The sequence below is a fragment of the Dermacentor variabilis genome, chromosome 6 (assembly GCF_050947875.1).
Source record: "Dermacentor variabilis isolate Ectoservices chromosome 6, ASM5094787v1, whole genome shotgun sequence".
NCBI lineage: Eukaryota > Metazoa > Arthropoda > Arachnida > Ixodida > Ixodidae > Dermacentor > Dermacentor variabilis.
The window spans coordinates 3,736,365-3,757,229 of record NC_134573.1 but is presented as its reverse complement, the minus strand read 5'-3'; the positions used below and the strand labels follow the sequence as shown (position 1 = coordinate 3,757,229).

Here is a 20,865-nt window from a genome sequence, read left to right as displayed (position 1 = left end):
TGTTTTCTGCCAAACCACGAGTTATGCCTACACAAGCTGCTTTCGGCAGAGCGCGCACGTGGATTTCTGCCAAACGACATGCTAAGCACGCCCATGCTGCTCTATTTAGCACCCGTGCATGGATTTGTGCCAAACCACTTGTTAAACATGCACATGCATCTTTTGATAGACGCGGACGTTGTTTTCTGCAAAACCACATGTTATGCATGCACAGGCTGAGTTTGGCAGAGCGCGCACGTGAATTTCTGCCAAACGACGTGCTAAGCACGCCCATGCTGCCCTTTTTAGCACCCGCGCATGAATTTCTGCCAACCTACTTGTTAAGCATCCACATGCATCTTTGTTTGGTATACGCAGACGTTGTTTTCTGCAAAACAACAAGTTATGTATGCACCTGGTGCTTTAGGCAGAGCGCGCACGTGGATTTCTGCCAAATGACGTGCTAAGCACGCCCATGCTGCTGTTGTTAGCACCTGCGCATGAATTTGTGCCAAACCACTTGTTAAACATGCACATGCATCTTTCGGTAGACGCGGACGTTGTTTTCTGCAAAACCACAAGTAATGCATGCACATGCTGCTTTTGGCAGAGCGCGCACTTGGATTTGTACCAAACGACCTGCTCAGCACGCCCATGCTGCTCTTTTTAGCACCCGCGCATGGATTGGTGCTTAACCAATTGTTAAGCACGCACATGCATCTCTTGGTAGACGCGGACGTTTCTGCGAAACCACAAGTTATGCATGCACATGCTGCTTTTCGCAGAGCGCGCACGTGGATTTCTGCCAAACGACGTGCTAAGCACGCCCATGCTGCTCTTTTTGCACCAGCGCATGGATTTGTGCCAAACCACTTGTTAACCATGCACATGCATCTTTTGGCAGACGCGGACGTTGTTTTCTGCCAAACCACAATTTATGCATGCACATCCTGCTTTTGGTAGAGCGCGCACGTGGATTTCTGCGAAACGACGTGCTAAACACGACCATGCTGCTCTTTTTAGCACCCGTGCCTGGATTTGTGCCAAACCACTTGTTACGCATGCACATGCATCTTTTGGGAGACGCGGACGTTGTTTTCTGCCAAACCACAATTTATGCATGCACATGCTGCTTTTGGCAGAGTTCGCACGTGGATTTCTGCCAAACGACGTGCTAAGCACGCCCATCCCTATTGAAAATTTGCCCGATGCTGGGCATAGTGGAATCCATCATCCATCATCATGGTGGATTATGGTAGTGGGTGGCATGCTGGGTGACGGGTGGCATGGTGGGTGCTGGGTGACATGGTGGGTGACGGGTGGCACGGTGGGTGCTGGGCGGCATGGTGGTTGCTGGGCACGGCGGGTGCTGGGCAGCATGGTGGTTGCTGGGCACAGTGGGTGCTGGGCGGCACGGTGGGTGATGGGTGGCACGGTGGGCACTGGGTTGGATATCATCGTGGGCGCAGCACGTCAAAGGCAAGTTGTGTGATGAATTGAAGGAGCAGCCATTGCCATTCGGAAGCTCATGACGGGTTATCTTTATGTGATGTTGAGTCTTGTGAAGTGTACAGTCTGTATATACATGTTGCCAAGATGCGGCTATTTTCATGCCATAACAAATCAATATGTAAAGCACCATACTACGTAGCATATCATCACACTTTATTGAAAAAGCATCACTGGACTTGTACTATATTTACTTTTGCACTCGCTTGCTCTGGCGTCCTGCTTGTGTAAAAGAGAGCTCCAAAGGTGCTTTCGCAGGGAAGCAAGGTGGTTCTCCGGATGTGGTGCAGGTGGCATCATTGGATGGTCACTTATGTATTTCGCCAGGCAGTCTAAAAGGAGAGTGCAATAAATATATAAGTAAATTGTTTTTCCAATGATTTCTAGCAATAAGTGAATGAAGGAAATCTGCTCTAATCACTTCAAAAAAAGTTTAAGATAACAAAATGCAGCAAATGTCACACACAAACATGCTACCCAGGACGCAAGCCAGCACAGGTTTATTTGCAGTGAGTATGCATACACATGCATCACATTGTTTTGCAGATTTACATGGAATTTTTGTATGTTTTTTGCCAAAGCCACGCCTCTTCTCATCTGGAGGTTGGCTTAACTGCAAAATTTAGACACATGGGAGCTGTACTCAAAGCCTTATGGGGAGGATATTTGGCTTCTGATTTTGCATAATTTGTCTGCTCTTCAACCACCCAAATTCCTGTCAAATTCAGAGAGCCACAATTTGGCTACACTGTAACGCATGCAGGGGAGCTGCAAGGTGCAAGCTGTCTGATTTCTCCATTCTATCATTTGTTAGCTTTACTTGTTGCTCGTGCAGTTGGTGAGGAAGTCGTAACTTTAGCATTTGCCATATAGGCATAAAAGATTTCATGTAAAAGCTGTATAATGGCTGGCTTGCAAGCTTTATTTAGCTGCAAATGATGGCAACTAATGTTTTAAAGTGAAGGTTTTTTTGCCTCTTCTCCCAACATTACGGGCGCTGCAGCTGCTATGGTCTTGTCATGCGTGCCCTTGGATTCCTTGCAACATTTCTAGATGGCGCTCACCTCTGCACATCCTGACCGGCGCTGCTGCCCCAGCATTTCACCGTTAGTGTGTATTGCACGTGCTGTGCTGGTTTTAATTTCTATGCGAGAAAAATGCAGCTGCTGGGCTGTGATAGTGTAAACATTAGAATCGTCCTTAGTCTGAAGAGAGCGCTTTGAGCTGGAATCTCAACAGTGTGTTGGCCATGTATGTAGAAGGAGCCCATTAACACGCGCCAGCAAGGCGTGCACTCGACGTCGAGGACACCCCGACTTGAAAGAAGTGTCACACAGAACAGGAGCGTCTTCGCTACGCAGTGAAATGTAGTGCAGACCGCGAATTTATGTATACATTGTATACATACAATTACAATAGCTAATTGAAGTATGCACAGCCTCATAATTCAATTAAAGTTTAATATTTCTGCCATGATGCGGTGCGCCATGTGAGGCAATGACAACGCTCCATTCCTTCTCAGAGATTATGAACAATGACTCGCAACAACGCTTCAAGCAAACACATCTCCCTGTGTGTTCTGTGGGCTATGCAGACAAACAGAAGTGGTGCATGCAAGGTAATGCTTAACATCAACTCGCCACTTTCGTATTGGACTAAACACTGAAAAAATTACAAAGTTGCCACTAACATCACCGTTAATTATTGTCAATCAAAGCAAACAATGTGTGCTTCGTGTACATCAATTCTCACAGTGCATGGGATCTGCCATTTTTTTTCTACTTTTCAATCTCCATATTGCTACTTTGCTAAGGTAACCTACATCTTGAATGTAAAAAAAGCCCAAAGAAGCATCTTAACGTAATACAGAGCAATGTTTCATGCTCGTCTGTTTAAAAAAACATATTTATGTAGGAAATGAAATCTTCGGCAGAGTGTTGATGCGACTACAAGAGTACCTGGTACTTTGATCCATAAAACAATTGAATCTTGGCAGAAGAATGCCAGTTACAGCCACACTATACAGTCCTTTCTAATCCAGGCTGGCGGAAAGCGCTGGAATTCCGCATGATGCCCAGCACCTTGCTTTTCTTGGCACCGACAAGAGGCATGAAAATTTTAGGATGCTTTGCGTAGAACAAGATCAGCTATGCAGATCAGAGCGTACATGCGATTAATGTTCGAGGTGCTTTCTTTGTGTAGCAGTTCTTTCCTCATTCTTATGCTTAAATAAAATGAGATCACTGAAAGTATGCCGAAAGTGCTGATAGGCCATGTCTTACAAACTTCAATAATCAGAACATCTAAAATCAAGAAAGCGGCTGACAAATGGAATAGCACACAGTGGTATGAAGGTTATAAACATGGATGAGGTGCCTCAGAAAGGCTGACCAACTTTTGAGCTATTTTCGTCAAAAGTGGCCTGGTCAGCCTTGCCATGTTAGTTTTAAAGGACTAGTAGGGTGACATCACGTGCAGTTGTTGTCAGTGGCAGCTGGTTGTAAAGGGAGAGACTTTAAAGAGAATGAGCGCTGTCGTCTGACGTCTGTAAGCATGGTTCCTAAGACGAGGGCACAAGACCGTGAGAATAGGAAGGCGGCGAGAAAAGAAACAAAAGAAAAGGAGAAAGAAAGAGATGCCAAGAGGCAAAAAAAGAAAGACAAGAAAAAGAAGGGCATGGGAGCGTGTTAAGGAAGTGAGGGGTTAGGGAGCATTCAGGAGTGTCATTGGCGGCATCTTTCTGCCGTTTTAGAAGAACTGGTCAGGCGGTCAGTGTGCGAGTAACAAAAAAGACCCCAAAAGATATCAGTTGAAAGAATGACTTGAGTAGCGTAGCAGCAACGCGTCGGGTAATGTTGAAGAAATTAAGATGGCGACAAGGAGTCTGGGATGCAATGTATGTGGTAGCTGGCAGGCAGAGGCATGGTGTTTTAGGGATGTCAGCCTCAGTGGCTCAACGCAGGTGTCGTCACAGTGGTATATAGAGCTGGTGATACCCTGTGTGACTGATGCGCAGAAAAACGTATCCTGGCATCTGGGATTTTGGATTGTGGTGGTGAGGGTGTTCAAAAAATATGATAGAAAACAGACAAAAGGGGGGAACTGAAAGTGGAATAACAAATAGGAGGGTTACATGAGCAAAAGCGGGCGGAGGCAGGTGTACATGGCAAAAGGGGTCATACAGTTGATATAAACATTAAAACACGAAAGAATATATTAAATTGAGTTGTAAGTAGGTAAAAATTAGAAACGGTGGAATAGGTCAGGTTAAGAATTAAGTTTAGCTGGTGGCACAATGTGTTTTGCGCCTTGGTTGATGACATGAGGCTTTCCGATTTAAGTTACAGCTTTAAAGTTTTTAAAGATTCTAAGTTGCTGTGTTAAATTGATTCCTATTGGATGTAGGCATTTAAACTTGTGTATGAGGTATGATTCCAGATATTTCCTCTAGCGAGGTGAGCGGAAATTTGTAGTCTATGGAGCCTTGCTTTGTCACATATGACATGTTCATTGAAGTGGCTGGCTACTCCTTTAGGTAAATTGTTTTGTATCTGCGCGGTGACCGTCCAGTCTTTTATGATTTTTTTGTCCTGTCTCACCTATGTATTATATGCTACAAGTGGCACATTCTAGACAGTAGACTACATTGCTTGATGTGCAGATGAAACTCGAAGTTACGTTGTTTGAGTGATTTGATGCTGTACTTATTACTGTAGTAGTAGATTAAATATGTTTGCATGTAGAGCACCCGGGCGGCCACAGGGACTGGTTCCTAACTTCGTTGTTTTTAGTTTGGCACATACAAGAATATCCTTAATATTATAGTGTTGCATCTCAAGACTACTCTGGGCAGGGCGGGAAAAATCTTGTTTCTGGTTGCTGGTGAGAATTGGGTAGTATTTATTGAGGATGTTGTTCATGTTTGGGAGTGTGAGAATTTAGTAGTAAGAAGAGGCGCTGTTCTTGTGATTCTAGGGTGGGGCTTGAGCACGTCGGCTCAGTCAAGTTTGGTTGCATCGGTGCAGGCTTTCTGAAGGGCACTCTTTGGGTGGTTCCCGTTTGATAGGGTTTCTTTAGGGTGATCAAGTCTATCTATGTAGTCTTGGTTTTCAACACACATGTGACGTAGCCATGTGCTTGGCCTTTAAAGATGCCTTCTTTGCAATGTGGCTTGATGGTGACTTGTATATTCTAGGTACTGTTGTTTGTCAAAAGGTTTCCATACAGCATTGTCATTAGTGTCCCAGTGTCAATGTATATTGTTTAGTCCAGAAAGTTTATGCGCTCCACTGAAGATTTTGATGCGAATTTTATTGTTGGCTGAAAAGAATTTAGAAATCCTACATATTTATCTAGGCTGTCTTGACCATGTCACCATATTATGAATATGTCGTCTATGTATCGTAGGTATGTGTGGGGCCTGTCAGTGCAGCGCAATAGGAAGTCTGTAGAGTCCCCATAAATATGTTCGCATAAATATGTTTTCCCATGTACATCTGCTTCCGCCCGCTTTTGCTCATGCCACCCTCTTATTTGTTATTGCAGTTTCAGTTCACCCCCATATTTGTCTGTTCTTTATTCTATTTTTTCGAAACACCCTCACCAACATATTCTAAAATCCCAGGCGCCAGGATACCTTCTTCGGTGCCTCAGCCACACAGGGTATCGCCACTTCTGCATACCGCTGTGACGACACCTACGTTGAGCTACTGGGACTAACGTCCCTAGAAAGACCGTGCCGCTGCCTTCCAGCTACCCTATGCACTGCATTCCAGACTCCTTGCTGCCATCTTAACTCCATCTAAATTATCCGACGCATTGCTGCTATGCTACTCAAGTCATTCTTTCAACTAATGTCTTTTCGGGTTGTTTTTGTTACTCGAGCACTGACCGCCTCACCGGCTCCTTTAAAGCCACAAGAACATGCTGCCAAAGACACCCCTGAATGCTCCCTAACCTCTTGCTTCCCTAACACCTTCCTATGCCCTTCTTTTTCTTTTCTTGTTCTTTCTTTCCCTCTTGGTCTCTTTTTTTCTCCTTTTCTCCCCGCCTTCCCACTCGCACTATTGTTCCTACGTCTTAGGAATCATGCTTACAAACATCAGGTGACCGCGCTCATTCTCCTTCAAGTCTCTCCCTTTACAACCAGCCACTCCCGACAACTGCATGTGACGTCACTCTACTAACACTTTAAAACCAACATGCCGAGGATGACGAGGCAGCCTTTGAGAAGATAGGTCCTCCTAACGAAACGTTGGCCACCCTTTCCGAGGCACTTTATCCCTGTTTATAACTTTTACATCCCAATAATCAGAATAGTGTTTTGAAATTGCATGGCTGTGAATGCTGCAGATTGTAAAGCAGCACATCAGTTGACCACAGTCAACACTTTGGACGGCAGTAGTTTAAAAAGCTTCTTTTAGACCATACAATTTGCCAAGCTGTGTCGGAACCCAATTTTCTTGAGAAGCATTATTTCAAAAAAGTGAAATGAAAGCTGCAGCGTGAAAAGCTACAATAACGCATGCCAAGTCTACATTAGAAATTTCAAAGACAATGAGGTGCTTACATGTTCACTTCTGTTAAGACAATGCAAGCGGTGAATGCAAGCTATCAAGGTCCTGTCAAAATTAACCGCTCGTGTAGCCACCCGACTTTCTTGGTTGTTTTTAATTCAAACTGATTATGGGGGAAACTTTGTGGGCGATTTTCGCCGGAAACCCATATCCCGAAATTATCTTGTGCTGTTTTTCATACCCACAGAGACATTTAAATTGTGTGTCGAGACACAGTGCATATACAGCAGAAGAAAAAGATATAATATATAGGCACTTGCCTCATTCTTGCTTTGGCATTTCTTGTCGCTCTGTATACATCATGTAATGCTAACTCATTCAGATAACTTGTAGATATGCAGTTATGTTTCTCAAATGAGGTGACTGTTGACTTACTCTTCAAAGCAGCCACTTTCTCCGGTGTTGCCGGAAGCTTCCAAGATGCGCGGCACATTGTCCGGCAGGCCTGTCCAGTCAGGCTGCTTTCACCTGCTTGCACTGGTGTCCACAGGTGCCATGCCACCTCTAATGGGCACTTTCCGTCGGAAGCAGACTTGAATATGTAATGCCACTTGTTGAGTGGCATCACAAATCCCACACCAATCTGTACCTGCAATAGATATGAAGTGTTTTTTTCCTGAGCAGTATTCTTAACACTAAAACGCACTTGTATAAAACAATATGATATAGGTTAATTAGATCCGTCAATTTCTGATGCAACTCTATAATTTCCTATTTCTGCCCCTCGAACAAGTTTAAAAAAAACTGGGGTTAAACCCAACCTCACCAAGAAATTCATTTTTGTGTAAAGGATTAAACTAATAAAATTTTCCCATTTTAAGGGCAGCAAACACTCATATTTCGTACAGTCTAACCTTGCAATAATGAAATTAACAGAGAAAGCGAAACAATTGATTCAAATAGGCGCACCGCCATGCAGAGAACAGTGCAAGAACGAGTGACGTCAAGGCCTCCAAGATTGCAGTGTCACACGGAGAACAGTGCAGCACGTTACCTAGAGACCTACGCGCGCCAGTCTCCAAAATCCACTACCATCATACACTACATGGCCTTGTTCTAAAGAACATTGGAGACATGCCTTGAAAGTAAGATTACCCTTGCATGGTTGAAAACAAGTGAATTCCCTTGTGGGCTCTGAAAACCACTCGCACCACTCACTGATCTCAGCAGTTATATTTTCGTCATGACTAAACTGCAGCGACGAATGCGCCAAGTCCCGTCACAACTTCAAACTTCAGAACTCAGTGTGCACGCTCCTTTTACTGCGACCAGGTTTGAAATGTTTGTTGTAACAGTACAGCGCTAGTACAGCGGCAGCGGAATTCTCTTTAGGGACAATTGCACCTTCTACATCTTTTTGTAGGTTTTTGCGCAATATGTGCGTTGCTGTTTTTTGTCATTAAGCCCTTCAGTTGATGTCTAGCGCCCTTTCAGACTGTGTCTCTTTGTGTGTGTGTGTGCCCTTGCACTTGTCATGATGTCCAAGTTCAGCTACCACCAACTAGAACTAACTTTTGCATTAATCAGAAGTACATATTAGCACGCTTTATAAAAAGCCAAAGGATTAGCACTATGCTGACCGGAAATGAGAAATGGTAAGAATATTCTGGCTGAAAACAACATTTCATGTTTATCAACACTGACGGGCAAGTAATTAAGAAAGTTGGTGTACGTTAATGTTTACCTTTTGAGTGATACAAGGGACAGAAAGAAGACAACAAGACACAAAAGCTACCCATTCAACATTATATTTGGTGCAAAAATTTAAGATAATATTTATACTGCGTATGCCCTTGCACTGCACAAGCGATCTTTTAAGACAAAGGGCACAAGTTGCAATACAAATGTACAAAATGATGATAAACAGCACTTGCATAAAAATAGAACAAATAAGCACGGAGTGATCACTATTCCGTGTCATTTAGAGAGTATTCCTCTTTGTAATGCAATCATAATGAGCACTGGCTGACAGATGTCCCTCTTTTTTAAATGGTATACCTCAGTGATATTGTTGATCAATCGGTTGCCTTAAGTAAACAAAAGAGATGAACAATCTAAATCTGGCGTACATCACCAGTTGTGTCAATGCATTGTCAAGTGGGACGAGCATGCTTGTCCCTTGAGTGAATAATGGTGCTCTCCTGGGCACATGCTTATACAGCGGCCAGTCTGCCCCATGTACAAGACCGTCTATTCTTAGTACGAAGATGGTGCAGAGTGGCCGAACTCCGCGGATTGCCAGCGCGCATTGCATGGCTGTGCAACGGAGCTAAGCGGCGCAGGCGCACAGGGGCTTAGAGGTGGGACTTCATGTCATGTGTCATCCGCTAAAGCATGGCGTGCTCCCGCACTTTAGCAGATGACACGAAGCTCCACATCCCCCCTGCGCCATGCACGCTGGCACTCCGCGGGGCGTGGTCACGCTGAGTCGTGTTCGTGCCAAGAGTTGACGACCCTGTGCATTTGACCAAACATACACATGAACAGAGGCATAGAATACACTACTAATGACGGACACAAGACATATTTAGTGGTAATTTATACAAATATCCTTTGCCTGGACGCCTTTCTCAATGCGCTTGTGGAATGCTATGCACACATATTTCGAGAGAAAAAATAAAGTAGGCAGGTATGCCGCACAGTCCACAAGTGAACTGAGAAAAGCGAGCAGGCAAGCGAGGTACGCTTGGTTAAACATACCACGAAATATGTATAGTGTGTGTTAGGGGCAGTGTACTGCATTCCAATGTTAGGAAGCTGACAGGCCAGGAACTAAATATGTACCAAAGAAATCACCACATTTTACTGAGAAGACCGGCATGCTCGTCTGACTTGGCCATGCATTGCCGCGATTGGGCTTTAGGCCAGATTAAATTAGTTTATCTGTTTCCACCCACGGTGAAAAATTGACAAGAGAAATCAGAGAGGCATACCACAAGACGTGTGAGCAAGCCCCCATTATGAATGCATGAAAAAAGGCGTCCTTTCTAGATGACAAGGGATAGAAATTAGTCTGACTATTCACCTTTTTTTACGCAAATACTGTTTATTGTGATTTTTTGCCTTTGTATTACAACTCACATTTTCCTTCTGAAGGAACTTGTGCACAATATAAGCACACATTCAGTGTTATTTTTATTCCTTCTATCAAAATATTCAGTCATCACTGGTCATGTTGTATGGTCTCCCTTCCTTCACTGTGTAAATTTTGTCCTCAAGTTATATGAACTGACTGGCAAACTCAAAACGACACTACAAATTTCACCTAGAGGATACGGCTGGTTCTCAGAAAATGCACCAATACGGCGACAGGTGTCTGTTGGCACACTGTAGCAATAATGGGTGGAAGCTACCTTTGACATTGCTGCAATACATCAGTTGTCACATGGCTACAACCTTTAAGAAACAACAGAAATGTAAGTGCACAGCAAAAACAAGCAGTTTCATCAACCACAAATTTGACTTCAGCAGCCAGAACATAGACAGTTTCATGTAGCTAAAGCATTAGCTAATATGTGGAAAATACATGCACAAGCACCCTTAGCTTGAGATACCTGCATACCAACATAAAACCATGAGTTGCAGTGCATATGATGCTTGTTCTTGACACTAGTATTTTGTGAAAAATACTTTTTGGATTACGTACCATGCTTTCAATTCATTTGCCCAGTAATCAAAGGCTTTTGACAGCATTACACTTTGTACTTGCTAGTTGAAAATATTCTCACGTGAACAGCACCAAGCAGAATAAATAGAAAACTGCCCACTGTGCTAACCAAATATGTGGAGAGACCCAAAGTAATAAAATCATTTCTGGACCGCTGTAGACTTAGAGCTTGTTGGCTGATAGTCACTATTAAAATTACACCACTGCCAAGCAGATGTTCTGTGTGGTGCTGTTGAAATCAAGTTCACTTGATGAGCAACATAGCAATAACCAGCAAATGCTTTAGCAATAGCGAGCAGGCAATCTTGCATGTGCAAAACTGCATGCTTATTTAATGATAGTGCATCAATAGACTGAACTATGTACCAACTATGTGGTCTATGCAGTATAGACAAAGTCGAAAACGATGCAACTGGACACAGACTCTGCCACAATGCCTACTTGCATGAATGGGTATAGCTTAAGAAGAATATAAATAAATGTAGAGAAAGAAAGCAAGCTTACTAGAAAACTCTTCACTGCTGTAGTACTTACAGCACAGTGAATACTGGCCTTCATTTACCATTTAAAGAAATTCAAGCTCGTGTCTATTGTTCTGGGAACTTGAGAAATAATTGTGAAAAAATGGAGAAGGTTGGGCTAGTTGGCGTTGACACAGCTCCTGTGACATAGTTACTAGCGCAAACAAGGCGTACGGAATAAAGGTCGGACTAGCTAAAGCGGTAGACTTCAACTGACAAGCTTTATTCAGAAGAAACATGCAAACAGGCCACCGCATGCTCAGTTAATGTGGAGACAGATGCATAAACGAATGTGCCACATAGGGGATAACGAAATGCACATAGAAGCTGATAAGCATCCACAAGAAGCCATTACAAAGCATTCACCAGATTTTTCTGAAGACACAACACTTATTTATTAGCTGGTACCAGTGATGGAGTGCTTATGCATTCATCAGCAGCTTTCGAAATGCAAAACACCTCAAACATTTCCCTATATAACTGCCTGGCAAACTGACTGAGCACTTGTGTGCTATGAAAACATGGGGAGCACTTATGGGTACTTTAACAGTGATCAGCCAAGTAGCCAGCGCCTGTGAGAGCATTTACAGCATTCCGGTACTCCCCAAGCCACTCATTCAGGCACCTGTTTGTTCAATATACCACTTTCCACAGGGAAGTGCAATGTAGCATACCACCACTACATTTCAGTTAACAAAGCAGGTGACATGCTCCTTAGTGCATGTACTTTGACGCCCGGCAATGTTTACCAACTTGCATATTCTTGTGAGCATTAGCGGTGCTGAAAAAATGCCTACGCCAAACTTGTTCGCCACCTTTCTTCTAGGCGGTGGGACACCCTGTGTATGTATGGCAGAGCTGCACGGCTACCACTGGGACATGCGTTACTGCACGTCCAGTGGGTAATGTGGTAGTGCTAATGACTTTCTTGTTGTGCTGGCTTTGCTGTTAAAAACATTGTGGGTGTTTTCGAACAGTGTTCAGTAGGACTCAAGTTCACACATGAGTTGCCAGAAGATGATCACCTGCAATCATTCGATATTCGTATAATTTTAACTCATACTTTCCTTATTATATATACTCTCTTAGGAAAACGAAGCCCTTGCTCGACTACCGTTTGGCATACTCCATGTTAAAGGATGCATAGCTCCTAGCTGCCCGAGAGCTGTTCTGGTTAAATCTTGTGCACCAGGTTTCCTGCAGCGCTCAGCAACAAGCGAGTCATTTATGTAGGGCCAGGTATCTCGATAACACTTTGGTGTCAACTACTGGGAGCCTCATTAAAGAGGTAAAAACAGATCTGGCAGCTGCTCGGTGCAATAACGCACGTGCCAGTGGGCGCCCTGTGGCTGTGCCATCTGTACATGGGGTGTCCCAACACCTAAACAATGTGGCAAACCAGTGCAGTGTAGGTGTTTTCTTCAGCGCCACTAGAGCTCGCAAGAATGTGCAGGTTGGTAAGCAACGCCGCGAATCAGGGTACATGCACTAAGGAGCATGTCACCCACTTTTTTAACTGCAATGTGGGGGTGGTATACAAGATTTCACTTCCCTGTAGAAAGTGCTGTATTGGACAAAAGGGCAGGTTCTTGAATGAGAGGCTTAGGGAGCACCGGAACGCTGTAAACACTCTAGCAGGCACTGCCCATTTGGCTGACCACTGCCGAAGATGTGCTCGTAAATGCTACCTGTGTTTTCAAAACAAGCAAGTGCTCAGACGGTTTGGCAGGCAGTTAGATAAGGAAATATTTGGTGTTTGGCATTTCAAAGGCTAATGATAAATGTGTAAGCACTCCTTCACTGGAACTCACTGATAAAGGAGTGTTTGTTGTACCTTGAGAAGAACCTGCTGAATGCTTTGTAATGGTTTGTTGTGGGCAGTATTGGCTTTGTTGCGCATTTGGTTTCCTCCCATGTGGAACATTTATTTATGCATCTGTCTGCAGATATTTTTGAGCATAAGGTGGGGCCTCATTGCGTGTTTTCTGAATAAAGCTTGTAAGTTAAAGTCTAGTGCACTGTCTTGTCCAACTTTTTTCAATTAGTCTTGTTCGTGCAAGTAAACCTCACAATAATTTAATACCAATGTTAAACAATGGTAAGCATGCTGCATGCTTAGACCTGTGACATATTTGGCCCATTACACTTTTAATCCTTACGTGTGCAGAAACTGCACAAGCATGTAGCCTAAACGAAAAAGAAGTGGATATAAAAGATGTAACACAGGAAAGTTTCAAATCAATAAAACAAAATAACAAGAGGTAGATATAATGTGTACTAAGCAAAATAAAATGTAACGTGCAGCCAAGTGATTGATGCAAGAAAAAATAAACCTCAAGACATGTTAGGTCTAGTTTTAAAGTGAACAAGGCAATGTGTACATAATGTCTACAGACACAAATAAGCAGCAAGTTGAATAAAGTTGCGCAGATATTTAGCCTATTTAGTAAGCACTGCTGAGTAATATGTCCATAAACTTATTGACGAATGATAGCGAGATCCTACTTTTGCAAACACATACACTTCAGTCATACCTGACCAGGCCATCCGATTACACACAGTGCTGCTGCAGCCGTAGCTCCTCCCTGACGTGGACACTGTTGTTGGTCACGGCCTTGCCCCTGCAAGATAGGTTCTCTGTTAACTTATAGCAGTGGCACTTTAAAGAAGTCGTTGTGAACACATGCAAGGAGCACAGAAAAAGTCACAAAAACGATGTTTGCACCACTGCAGGGTGGGAACAGAGCACAAAGTCAAAGTTACTGATGAATATTGTGATAGTAGGGACCTCTTCATGACAATAAAATTTTTAAGACCTACAGCTACAGTACATTACAAACAAATGTTTGTTTACGTAACAATTCATTTTTTTTCTATCAGTTAAGCAACTTTCCCTTGTCATCTCTAGTTATGTCAAAGTTATGTCAAAACACCTTGTCTCAAAACGTAAGCTGTAGTAGTAGCAAGCCGTAATTGCTTAAATATTTTTGCCCGAACCCTATGAGGGAGATTTTGTGCGCGACGGCTTTGAGCGAGAAAACGGGCCGTCGCGCGAACATATCGCTCGTTCTTTGTCGCCTGGTTCTGGAAATCTAGAATTCGTCGCTCGTCGCCCAGAAGTGCTATGAGCGAACAGACAATAGCGCGAAGCCGGAATCGTACATCAGTCGAGTACTACCGCTTGTTGCACGGAACAAGCAAACGACTATTTTGATACGTGCAAGGTTAAGAACCTACTGCAAGACTTTAAAGAAATGTTTTACGCTGCTCCTTTGAGTAAAACACAGCAAACTAAATTAATAAAGCACACTTTTGGCGCGTATTTGCTGCCCTCATACCGGCAACACCGGGGAGACGGCTCTCAATGTCGTCGCTCGCATAGGGTACGACTTGTACGGAACGAGCTAGCGCGACACCCATCTACATCGCGTCTCTGTCGCGCGCAAGACCGCTCGCATGGGGTACAACTTGTAGGGAACGAGCGAGCGCGACAACCATCTACATCGCGTCGCTGTCGCGCGCAAGATCACTTGCATGGTGTTTATACTTTTTCCCAATAACTGCTCACAAACCGACAACCGCGTAAACAGACATTATTTTCAACCTCGAAGCATAAGTAAGAGAGGAAACGTCATTGCAGTAAGAATAGGTAAAGAGGCAGATGAGTCTTTATTATCCAACTTTAGCAGAAAAGTGGCAGCTCGCGCCAAATGAGGACTGTTGCCGAACCTAATCCCTCTCACCGGAAGGAAGCGCTCACCAAGACTTTCAATTTAGCATTAAGCCAATAAACTTGCGCAAGCAAATTATGTCAACCAACGCTCAGCAAGCATCGGCACAGTCAATGTCGTCGCGGGAGTTCGATTTCTTACGCTCGCAAGACACTCTAGGCACACACGAGAAGCAAGCACAGCATGCGTGTACTCACCTTTTAAATGGTACGATGCGGTCAAAAAGCGCCCTCCAAGTTGCCGGAGCTGCAAAGTTATTCCCGCATACATGCAGTTGCGTAGTGCACGACCTGCGGAACGCTAATAATGCGCATCATTTCTTTGCGGCGCCAACCGAACTCTCCACAACCACCACGGACAAAGGGAACGCACTCCATGGCATGAAAATCGTTGGTCCACGTTTGCCTGGCGCACCACGCATACCGCGAGTTTGCAGCGAGACACAAGCTATCTTCTGGCACTTTTGTGCACGCGAACTATGTCACAATTCATTACAGCAAACGCAAAAACACGATCAAACAAACACATCGTAGCAACTCGTACGACCGACAGCACATGTAAACAAGAGAACAAGATTGGTGGATGGATACTATGAGCAACCACTTTGAAACGGGGTGGTGGGTGGCGCCACCTGTGAAATTGGGAGTTTGGTTGGCCTCCGCTATGACTAAAATAATAACCAGCACACACTCGCTTTGTGCCTTGTTGCGCCCAACTGCATATAGATGTTGCAATACATAAACAACCATCGCACAGTTTATATTATCCGCTATACTTTAGCGCAGAAAGAAATTCTATGACGTGTTTTCGATTTCCAGGAGCTTCCGTCGCATGCGGGCAGTAAAAAGATGGCCTTCGAGATTCGCGTATGCCATTCTTAGGAAGCCTTCTCTGGGCTGTAATTTGAAGAAATATATATAAAAAGGTTTAGTAAACAAGAAAAAAAAAGGTGTGGAAAGTGAGGGGGTGGAGCCCCTAGCCCAGAACTCCACTGGCTTGTGCGGTCCGCCGTGCCTGGTCGAGGCTGGCGAGCCAAGTCTCCCATTGCTCCCTTCCGGAAAGTTTGCCGCCTACTTTCAGCTGTTTTGAAGCCCATCCATGCCCACCCACGACGCCTTGCGCTACTGCCCGTGCAACCTGCGCCGTCACTTCGTTTTAAACGACTTGTTGCTTTCGTCACCCTCTACTGTAGCAATAGAAATTGTTGACATGATCTCGGAGGTACACGTCTAGTGTGCGATGTTTCCGTGCGCGTTGTAACTTATTCAGTCAGAAAGCATCAAATCTACGAGAATTAATCGCTCGTGTGGCGCGGGTTACACCCGTGTCATCCGCATTGCTTTCGTTTTGGTGTGGTGAATGTGTGCGTATTGCGCTCCTGTCGTGCATGCCTTCTGTATTTATCGTGCGGCGCACGAATATTCCTGGAAAAAACCGCATGTCTCTGCCGCGTGAATGTGTCCTATGTGGTGGTGCCAGAAATGTGCGGCGGTGTACAATATGTTCACAGCCAATTGAAGTGCTACCGTGCATTCCAGCGAATAGACGCGGCTGCTTATGCACGGTTTTATTCAGTGTTTCTTCATTAGCTTTGTGATTTACTTGCGTCTGCGATAGAATCCACAAGGTACCCCAGTTGAAGAAGACAGCAGGAATTCATGTCGCAACTAGAGAAATTTCTGTTGTACGACAGAAGTTCCTCACGTTTCCGTAGTTGACAGACATTCCTGACGTTACGACAGAAATTCTGATGTCGCAACAGAAGCATTCTGTCGCGAAGACCAAGATCTCTGAAGTCGCAACAGAAACGTTCTGTCGCGACAAGAGTTCTGAAGTCGGAACAACAACTTTCTATCATGACAGTGACTGATATTACGACAGCAATTCTGACGTCGCAACAGAAACATCCAGTCGCGAGGGCCAAGAGCTCTGAAGTCGCAACAGAAGCGCTTTCCATTGCTGCCCTTTAAAATTGTTTGTCAGTTTCGCATCGGTGGTGTGCACTGTACTTTTCTCTTGCACGGTATTCAACCGTGCTTCTCTCAAGCCGCCAATGCTGATAGCACCGACACCGGTATTAAAGTCGACGTGGCCAATTGTTATAATTGTGCCGTGACGACGCGGCACCTACCCGCCTCCTCAAAATCGGTCGCTGATCAAAATCATACCATCTGCGGGAATGGCTGCGTATCCGTATTGTTTTATTTGGTAAGATGTGGCACACAAGCCTGTGGACTTACATGTGCGGTTACACTGTCACATTAGTTAATTTCCCAGAATTATTGCAGAAGCTTATGCGAAGCGGAAAAGAAGTTTTCGGTTGTTCCACAAAGTTGCCTAAAAACTTGTCTCGCTCGGGTCTCATTAATCTGGTACAGCGCTGCCGTGAGAAGCCAGTATGCTGTCAGAATGAAGACTCATCCACGAGTGTTTATGTAGCTATTTTGCGTTGAGCACACGAATTATGTGCGCCCTCAAAAGTGTAAAGAGCGAGAGACAACTGTCGAAATTAGCAGTAACAACCCTAACAATGTCCCCGGTCGCCGTTGTCTATTTCTGAATTTCTTATTCAATATGCACATCGTACAGCAAAATCGATGTTCTATCACTCCACGATGTACTACCTGTCGATGGTAACAACACTTGTGCTCTTCTAGAGATGCGGCAGCTGACGCGGTGGAGGGAACCCACATCTTTGCTTTTAAAATACAAATGTAAACAGCAACGGAGACAGTGGTTTTTACTGTTGACACAGCCAAAATGTACGCTGAGAGATAACAGCGCCGTCGTGCAGTGGTAAGATGCTAGGCTCGTGATCCTTAGGTCCCAAGTTCGAATCCCGGTTGAGAAAATATTTTTTATACTTTTCTTTTTTTGTACTAAGAAATTTACATTTTCCTTAAAGAGGTCTCGCAATTTTAAATTAAATATTGATCAGGTTGTGTTTTTAAAGTGGGACATGACGTCACATTGTGACTGATTTTGTCTTTGCCTTCTTCAATAAGTGTCCTGTTCCTGCTTGACAGTAAAATACCTCTAGTGGGGTTGAAATATCATAGCAATCAAGCTGTAGAAATCGTACTATAAAGCAAAATTTTTCTTCACTATGTGTTTCACGAACCACCGAGTACACCCACCATTCACCCAGCATGCACACCATTTACCCACCATTTACATTTGACCCAGTACGTACATGCAGTATTCACCCAGCACATCCATCATTCACCCACCATTCCCACAGTTCACCCAGTATGTACCCACCATCCTCCCAGCACGCCCAGCATTCACCCACCATTTACACAGGTCACCCAGTAGTCATCCCACCATTCACCCAGCCCGCCCACCATTGAGACAAGTCACCCAGTATGTATCCCACCAATACATCCCACCATCTACCACTGTACCCACCATCCACCCATTATACCCACGATGAATTCCACCATCACCACCAAGTTTTCCATCATGCCCAGCACATTTTACATCATGCCCAGCATAAAATTCATGATGGGCAATGCTGGGATTTTCAATAGGGATGCTGCTCTTTTTAGCACTCGCGCATGGATTTGTGCCAAATCACTTGTTGAGCATGCATATGCATCTTTTGGCAGACGCGGACGTTGTTTTCTGCCAAACCACAATTTATGCATGCACATCCTGCTTTTGGCATAGCGCGCACGTTGATTTCTGCCAAACGACGTGCTAAGCACGCCCATGCTGCTATTTTTCGCACCCGTACATGGATTGGTGCCAAACCACTTGTTAAGCATGCACATGGTTCTTTTGGTAGACGCGGCGTTGTTTTCTGCAAAACCACAAGTTATGCATGCACATGCTGCTTTTGGCAGAGCACGCAAGTGGATTTCTGCCAGACGACCTGCTAAGCACGCCCATGCTGCTCTTTTTAGCACCAACGCATGCATTTGTGCCAAACCACTTGTTACGCATGCACATGAATCTTTTGGTAGACGCGGACGTTGTTTTCTGCCAAACCACAAGTTATGGATGCACATGCTGCTTTTGGCAGAGCGCGCACGTGGATTTCTGCCAAACGACGTGCTAATGACGCCCATGCTGCTCTTTTTAGCACCCGCGCATGGATTGGTGCCAAACCACTTGTTAAGCATGCACATGGTTCTTTTGGTAGACGCGGACGTTGTTTTCTGCCAAACCACAATTTATGCATGCACATCCTGCTTTTGGCATAGCGCGCACGTTGATTTCTGCCAAACGACGTGCTAAGCACGCCCATGCTGCTATTTTTCGCACCCGTACATGGATTGGTGCCAAACCACTTGTTAAGCATGCACATGGTTCTTTTGGTAGACGCGGAGTTGTTTTCTGCAAAACCACAAGTTATGCATGCACATGCTGCTTTTGGCAGAGCGCGCACGTGGATTTCTGCCAAACGACGTGCTAATGACGCCCATGCTGCTCTTTTTAGCACCCGCGCATAGATTTGTTCAAATAACTTGTTGAGCATGCACATGAATCTTTTGGTAGACGCGGACGTTGTTTTCTGCCAAACCACAAGTTATGGATGCACATGCTGCTTTTGGCAGAGCGCGCACGTGGATTTCTGCCAAACGACGTGCTAATGACGCCGATGCTGCTCTTTTTAGCACCCGCGCATGGATTGGTGCATAACCACTTGTTAAGCATGCACATGCATCTCTTGTTAGACCCGCACATTGTTTTCTCCAAAACCACAAGTTATGCAAGCACGTGCTGCTTTTGGCAGAGCGCGCACGTGGATTTCTGCCAAACGACATGCTAAGCACGCCCATGCTGCCCTATTTAGCACCCGTGCATGGATTTGTGTCAAACCACTTGTTAAGCATGCGCATGCATCTTTTGATAGACGCGGACGTTGTTTTCTGCAAAAACGCATGTTATGCATGCACAGGCTGAGTTTGGCAGAGCGCGCACGTGGATTTCGGCCAAACGACGTGCTAAGCACGCCCATGCTGCCCTTTTTAGCAACCGCGCATGAATTTGTGCCAAACCACTTGTTAAGCATCCACATGCATCTTTGTTTGGTATACGCGGACGTTGTTTTCTGCAAAACAACAAGTTATGCATGCACATGGTGCTTTAGGCAGAGCGCGCACATGGATTTCTGCCAAACGACGTGCTAAGCACGCCCATGCTGCTGTTTTTGCACCAGCGCATGGATTTGTGCGAAACCAGTTGTTAACCATGCACATGCATCTTTTGGCAGACGCGGACGTTGTTTTCTGCCAAACCACAATTTATGCATGCACATCCTGCTTTTGGCAGAGCGCGCACGTGGATTTCTGCCAAACGACGTGCTAATGACGCCCATGCTGCTCTTTTTAGCACCCGCGCATGGATTGGTGCATAACCACTTGTTAAGCATGCACATGCATCTCTTGTTAGACTCGGACATTGTTTTCTCCAAAACCACAAGTTATGCAAGCACGTGCTGCTTTTGGCAGAGCGCGCACGTGGATTTCTGCCAAACGACATGCTAAGCACGCCCATGCTGCTCTATTTAGCACCCGTGCATGGATTTGTGTCAAACCACTTGTTAAGCATGCACATGCATCTTTTGATAGACGCGGACGTTGTTTTCTGCAAAAACGCATGTTATGCATGCACAGGCTGAGTTTGACAGAGCGCGCACGTGGATTTCGGCCAAACGACGTGCTAAGCACGCCCATGCTGCCCTTTTTAGCAACCGCGTATGAATTTGTGCCAAACCACTTGTTAAGCATCCACATGCATCTTTGTTTGGTATACGCGGACGTTGTTTTCTGCAAAACAACAAGTTATGCATGCACATGGTGCTTTAGGCAGAGCGCGCACATGGATTTCTGCCAAACGACGTGCTAAGCACGCCCATGCTGCTCTTTTTGCACCAG

The 20,865-nt window shown here is 44.8% G+C and overlaps 1 protein-coding gene across 3 annotated transcripts; it reads right to left on the bottom strand.

Moving 5' to 3' along the window:
• Positions 1–1,283: 1,283 nt before the first annotated feature.
• LOC142584577 (uncharacterized) lies at positions 1,284–15,560 on the bottom strand. Of its 3 annotated transcripts, none has more exons than XM_075694685.1 (4): positions 14,591–14,647; positions 13,787–13,873; positions 7,440–7,653; positions 1,284–1,820 (listed from the first exon to the last, which is right to left on the bottom strand). In XM_075694685.1, the coding sequence occupies exons 1-4, from the start codon at positions 14,630–14,632 to the stop codon at positions 1,645–1,647; spliced, it is 519 nt and encodes a 172-aa protein (XP_075550800.1). In that variant the 5' UTR covers positions 14,633–14,647; the 3' UTR covers positions 1,284–1,644. The 3 variants fall into 3 exon arrangements, 1 of the variants encoding a protein (XP_075550800.1); XR_012828814.1 differs by lacking the exon at positions 14,591–14,647 and adding an exon at positions 15,181–15,560 and having other exon boundaries at positions 1,285–1,820; positions 13,774–13,873; XR_012828813.1 differs by lacking the exon at positions 14,591–14,647 and adding an exon at positions 15,181–15,559 and having other exon boundaries at positions 1,291–1,820.
• Between the last annotated feature and the right edge of the window lie 5,305 nt (positions 15,561–20,865).